General features: G+C 39.0%; 1 protein-coding gene across 2 annotated transcripts; it reads left to right on the plus strand.

Annotated features, from left to right (window-relative positions):
- Window positions 1-6,590, plus strand: arr3a (arrestin 3a, retinal (X-arrestin)). Of its 2 annotated transcripts, XM_034890500.1 has the most exons (17): window positions 1-153; window positions 1,701-1,732; window positions 2,415-2,445; window positions 2,563-2,623; window positions 2,787-2,831; window positions 2,951-3,141; window positions 3,861-3,920; window positions 4,021-4,097; window positions 4,348-4,483; window positions 4,647-4,731; window positions 4,831-4,903; window positions 5,005-5,142; window positions 5,318-5,401; window positions 5,497-5,520; window positions 5,625-5,674; window positions 5,808-5,824; window positions 6,163-6,590. In XM_034890500.1, the coding sequence occupies exons 2-16, from the start codon at window positions 1,725-1,727 to the stop codon at window positions 5,810-5,812; spliced, it is 1,068 nt and encodes a 355-aa protein (XP_034746391.1). In that variant the 5' UTR covers window positions 1-153; window positions 1,701-1,724; the 3' UTR covers window positions 5,813-5,824; window positions 6,163-6,590. The 2 variants fall into 2 exon arrangements, with proteins under 2 accessions (XP_034746391.1, XP_034746389.1); XM_034890498.1 differs by having other exon boundaries at window positions 5,625-5,824.

The following is a 6,590-nucleotide window of genomic DNA, read 5'->3' on the forward strand; positions in this document are numbered from 1 at the left end:
CCAGCTAATTACTTAAATGGATCATGAAACAGGCAAGCCCCAACGATGCTCAGAGAGAGGCTGAACGTATAAAAGGGCAGATCAACAGTTGTTGACCGCACTCTCCACTTACCCTGACAGACTCTACCAAGCTCCCAGACAATCTGAAAAGAGGTAAGCCTTCATCTTCATGGATGGATGGAAAGATTGAAAGATGGATGGATGGATACAATACAATACAGCTGTTCACTGTAGCCCATTTGAAGCATACTTTTAATAGAATACTGAGAAGGAAAAACTACATGGACTCATATTGGAAAGATTATATATAATTGTTCCAAAAACTCTTACATACAATATCAAGTGGAAAATCAATGAGTTAAATTACATCTTGGGGTTAAGTGGATATGTTAGTCATTCAAATTGTATTACATTGTAACAGCTCACAAAGCCTAAAATTCATCTAAATGGGAGTTTAGATAAACGATAAACTATTTGAGAGAGACACATACTTTTGCATAATACTTGTGTCACTTTACCAGACTGACCGTAACGGGTCGAAGTATGGCTGCTGTAGATTAAAGTAGCCTAAAGGATCAGGTTTGCAAGTAAATGTGCTGATCTCCCAGAATTCTTCTTGTTAGAGAGTACAGAACTGCAACCTTGTTATAAAGAATGCAAATCATAAAAATATTTCAACAATGTGAAACACAGATACAAGATACAGTTTCTTGACTTAGTTTAGGGGGCAAAGTGACATAAAGTCTCCAACCAGCAATTAATCCATAAATAACTGCAAAATAAAACAGGTAAAGACAAAATACAAAATATGAAATACTATTGTACTTGATAGTTTCAGAAAAGTAGGTGCAAGAATGAAGTGATGATTTAGTTTGTTAGTATTTAGATGTGTTCCTAGGCTGTCAGAGGTGAGCATTTCTGGATATTTCACAAACATTATCCAATCAGAATTAAAGGAAGCCCATATGCTGTACCTCTTCATGAGCCTGAAAGCCACATGCAGTCATTGCTCCTGAATCTACATATAGTAGTTGGTTTGGATTGGAAAGTCTTTCTGGACCAACCAAGTAACCATTATTTTCTGTCTTAATGTAATGAGTCAAGTTAAGGCAGGACAACTGTATGTACTGTATGTTTTTCATAGTAACTATTTAGTAGAAGTCCCTAGTGAATAAGAGTAAAGTAGAAAATGCAAGAAAGGAAATACAAAACTGAGCAAACCCCACTTTATCTATAATGAACAACATTCAAATGCTTACAGCTCTCTTGACCTTTCAATTATCATTATTACAGGGCTATCGAAGGCTGAAGTCAGGACTTAAGTCCAGAAATAATGCTGTACAGCAATTTACTGAATGTGTTTTATCCGTTTAACTGTCCTGAAATAGCCCAAACGGCTTTGGCACTGCTGTTGCGTTTGAGGGGAATTAGGTTTGACATGATCGCGGGTGCCATGTAAATCTGCTGTTTGGGTTAAGTTAGGTGTGTCTATTGGACAATCACGAATGATGGATAAACCAGGAGCCTGAACACTGATCCACTGATCTCTTCACAAAGGATTAACCTTCAAAACAGATAATCACTTTGGCTGCTACAAAGGTGACAGTCGGTGAAGGATCATCTTGACCACAACATCTGACTAATACTTGGACCTCCTAATAACGTAAAATCCCTTCTCCCCTTTTCTTTTCTTCCAACAGAACTCTTCCAAAGATCTTCCAGAGATGGCAAAGTAGGTGAAAAATCAAGGATTAAGAAAAGATATAGAGGTCTTTTTTATATCATTATTGTGCAGCTATTCACACTGTAACTTCCCAAAAGTAAAACTCAAAAGTTGTTATATTTTGAAAGATCCCTTTTGATTGAAAAACAGAAGAAGAGTTGAAACAGAACAAAGCCTGTTATCACTTTTAAAACTGTACTACCTTGGAGATACTGCACAGACTTTGACCTGGGTCAGTCAAAGTTTCAAAGTATTAATTCAAGGTTTGTAAAGGCTTAGTAGGGTGATGCATGGGTTCAAATGTGGTCTCAGACAGTAACACAGGTAATCAGCTAATAAGGAACGTGCCACACAATTTGTGATTCTCTCACCTGGGCCACCCTCTCAACTTTGGAAAGATGAGGTTAAGCTGCTTATCCAATTAGCTGTTCTTACCAGGATCAATGTGAATAAGGTTTTATTCGCCCTTCTGCTGCTTGCAAACAAACATACTGTTTATTACCTTCAGAGTGTAAAACTAATCATTGTTTTTATCTGAACAATCCAGACAGTAACTCTGTTGATGGATATTGTCACATTTACAAGCACAAGCTACTTTTGTATTACAAATATATAGTTCTGTAACCATACATTTAACTTTTAATGAATAAAAAATAGTCTTAAAGTTGTCTTTCTCTTCCTTTTTTCTCAGGGTTTTCAAGAAGACCAGTCGTAATGGAGGGGTAAGTTACGTTTGAATGAAAAATTAGTAAAACCAGGCGTGAAACCTACTTGGACACAGACTTTATTTCCACAGGGCTTGAAACCCTCAACTGTTTTCCCTTCCTTTTGTCTCACAGCTCAGCCTCTACCTGGGGAAGAGGGACTACGTGGACAGCTTGACCAGTGTGGAAAAAGTTGGTACGTTCCTTCTTCAGCGTTTGTGTGTGTGTGTGCGTGTGTGTGCGTGTGTGTGCGTGTGTGCGTGTGTTTGTGCGTGTGTGCGTGTGTGTGTGTGTGTGTGTGTGTGTGTGCAGCTGTGTTAACACTGTGTATAACATTGCCTGCACTGCTGCCTTTACAGAGGGAGTTGTGTTGCTGGACCCATCTACCCTTGGAGACAAGAAAGGTAACATCATGAAACGTTCAATTTTTAAAGTCCTGAAAAAGAAAACCTTTCCAAGTTGAACAATTTGGAGATGTAAGTGATTGTAATGAAATAATGAATCAACTGTTTTGTGTCGAAAGTGTTTGTGCAGCTGGCATGTGCTTTCCGGTACGGTAATGAAGACCTGGATGCCGTGGGCCTGTGCTTTAGGAAGGACATCTGGATCCACCATCTTCAGATCTACCCTGAGTCCCACAAGCCTACTCTGACCCCCATGCACGAGACCCTGCTGAAGAAGGCTGGAGACAACGGACACCCTTTCACTTTCGAAGTATGACAACATGTTTAGATACAAGGGAGTTTTAAGGGATTTTTCAGATTTCTTTAAAGTGAGGTATTATAAGGGAGGCTACTTATCCATAGTCAGTGTCCCTAAGGTTAGTGCTACCTACAGGAGATAGACCACTGACTATCCCTTTGAAGCTTTAGTGTGTAGCTTTTTTTATAATAATGAACGTCCATTGCATTCAAGGCATTGCCGAATGAGTTGATACAAAGCTGATAAAGACTCCTCAAACCTCTTTGTCTTCCTCAATATAGTTATGTTTAGAAAATGGTGTCGTCCCACAACTTTCACGCACAGAAGCTCGAGTGAAGATAATTACCTCTCCTGAAAAGTCCATCAGGTTTTTTAATCCTCCGTGTCCTCCTTAGCCTTAAGTAACTGCGTGGAGGAGGGGTGGGGGGTGCACGATCACGGAAGGCTTGTGTCATGTGCACGCGCTGACAGCTGTCATTGTCATTACTTAGAATTCCTCATGGGGAGACAGAAACTACGCACTATAGCTTTAAGACCTCAGTCTGTTCAAACACATTCTACCTTTTGTGTTCAGGTTGAAATTAAAAGTTTAATTAACAAATTGGGTCAAGGACAGAACATTTATATGGATTCTTGAATTGTATTCTTTAAATACTGACTTTAAACAGATAAAACAGATAAATACAACTCTTCTGAACTTCTGTTATATATGTTCTTCTTTGTCTCTCAAGATTCCCACAAACCTGCCATGCTCAGTCTCTCTGCAACCTGGACCAGATGACAAGGGAAAGGTAAACCTCATGCTAAGCTACCAACACCATTCACCTCTCAACAGTTAGCTGTCCAGTGTGTTAGCAAGTATGTTTGTATGTTTTTTCTTTTGCTTTGCAGGCTTGTGGTGTCGATTTTGAGGTTAAGGCTTACCTTGCCGTGGAAAAGAGCAACCCTGATGAAAAGATTGAGAAGAAGTGAGTATGCTGTCATGTTTTCAATTTTGCAACCTCTTGTATTTATTCATCTTTCAACTTTTAGCTGTTTGCCTTGCTGTTCTGTCATTCCTATACCTGCAGGTATAGATAAAATACAATGGCCAAACTTGGTTTCAGTTCTCAACTCTCCTATTTTTGTTTCACTCTCAAAAGCACTCTGCTGGAACAGAAACTTCCACAACACCTTCTAACATTGTCTCTACTTTCTTTATCCCCTTCTGACCCAAAGGGACACAGCTCGCCTTGTCATTCGCAAAATCCAGTACGCCCCCACTGAGGTGGGCGGTGGGGTGAAGGCCGACATCTGCAAAAGCTTCATGATGTCGGACAAGCCTGTTCACCTGGAAGCTTCATTGGACAAAGATGTACAGTAGCATAACTTCCTTAACTTTAAGTTTTATTTCTGTGCTTTTCTAAATGTTTGTTAACATTTCCAGAGTGAGTTTGAATGCTGACTAAGTTTTCCCAATCATACCACCATTCCCTATTCCCCACCAATAACTAGTTGTTTTCCGGTTTTGACCACAGCTCTACTTTCACGGTGAAGCAATCCCAATCAAAATCAAAATCAACAACGAGAGCAACAAAACAGTTAAGAAATTCAAAATCACTGGTGGGTATATCTGATGATCGAAATGCTTTTATACACCGCATTTTTCTCATAACTGTTACGAAAAGCAGAACATAATTATTTGTTTCCTTCTTCTCATAGTGGAGCAAACCACAGATATTGTCCTCTACTCAGCAGACAAATATAGCAAGACGGTTCTGAACGCAGAGTTTGGGTAGGCGGACAGAAAACTAAAAACAAAGCATAAAAAGCAAAGCACAAGAACACAGTTTGATATGTTTCTGAATTGGTTTGTTTGTGTTTTATCCTCCACAGAGAGACAGTGGAGGCCGAAAGCTCCTACAACAATACCCTGAACATCACCCCCATGCTGGCTGACAACAAGGAAAAAAGGGGACTTGCACTGGACGGACAACTGAAAGAAGAGGACACTAACTTGGCCTCCACCACTGTGTGAGTGTCCAAACGGTGGACAGGATGAAAGTAGTCATTTACATCAATTCATTTAGCTTTTCTTACATGTCACTCCATGTCCATAATGTCTTATGTGAGTTTTTTTTTTTTGAAGACACTTAACTGAATTAAACCTTCTAATCCTTAACATTCTTGTAATTCTTCTTCTCCATAGACTGGGACCAGGTGCAGATAAAGAAGTGATGGGAATTTTAGTTTCCTACAAGATTAAAATTACCCTCATGGTGGCCGGAGGAGGGTAAGTGTCTGATCTTGGTCATGCAGTTTAATTTCAAGGAAACCTAATTAAAAAATGAAAAGTGAAATTAACTAAACTCTCTTTTCCTGATGCAGCCTGCTGGGCGGCCTTACTGCCAGGTGAGTAAGGTTTATTTCCAATCACATCAAAGCCCATGCTGCCAGTTAGCAGTGATCATGAATCACCTGGGTTGTTCTGATTGGTTGTTGGGTTTTCTCTGCAGCGATGTTTCAGTGGAGCTGCCACTGAAGCTCATGCACCCCAAACCTGAAGGTATTTTTGGAATAACTCACACAAACAAACCTCACATTTGTCCTCCAATACCTTTTGGCTTTTGTAATTGTTTCACCCTCTCATCCTACTATTTTCTTTCTTTCACATCAACTTGCTTCCCCAAATTGAGCAGAGTAAAGACCACTCAGCGTAAGTATAACATTTCTGTGTGTGTGCACATGTGTGTTAAATGCCTGTTTTTACGCTAGGCTCATTCTTTTGTATTGCTTATTGTCTGTCAAACACAGTAAAAAAACTACATTTTTTTTAAACAATTCAAACAGGAAATTACAAATATAAAAGATTGAGGATTGTTTTACATTATTTGTATAGTAATTTCCTGCTACAATAAATGCAATTCAAGGATCAACCATGTTGTAATTTAATATGTAATCTTGCAGTATAATGTTGAAACATTTCAAGTATTGATTGTGTTGTTTTTGTCCACATACTGCATCTTGTAAATGTACGTGTTTATTTCTTCCCAGAGAGGACGTTACACTTGGGCTTGAGAAGAAACCCACAGAATGAAGGGAAGACAATGAGAGGATGTGACACAAGAATGAAAAGAAGAAGGATGTGCCTGGTGTAATGAATCAACAATAACCGAGCAACTGAGGAGAACAACCTTTTCAACACACTGCATGGATCCTCTTACAGATTGTGTTCTTTTAGTTGTTTATTTACTTTATTTTAGCTGTAGATGAAGTAATCAGACTGCAAAATAGTATCCAACATTTAGAGACAAAATTCTTTTCACCTCACTTCAGAGTAAAACCACTGTGCATCGGATTGCAGTGGTACACAAATCTATTACTTTGATTTTCCCTTTTCTCTTCCTGAAACGTGTCGGATAATGTTTCGGATGTCAAGTTGAATAACCCATAATACAATAAAATTTAATGTAAAAACAGAA

Source organism: Etheostoma cragini, chromosome 13, assembly GCF_013103735.1.
Source record: "Etheostoma cragini isolate CJK2018 chromosome 13, CSU_Ecrag_1.0, whole genome shotgun sequence".
Classification (NCBI taxonomy): domain Eukaryota; kingdom Metazoa; phylum Chordata; class Actinopteri; order Perciformes; family Percidae; genus Etheostoma; species Etheostoma cragini.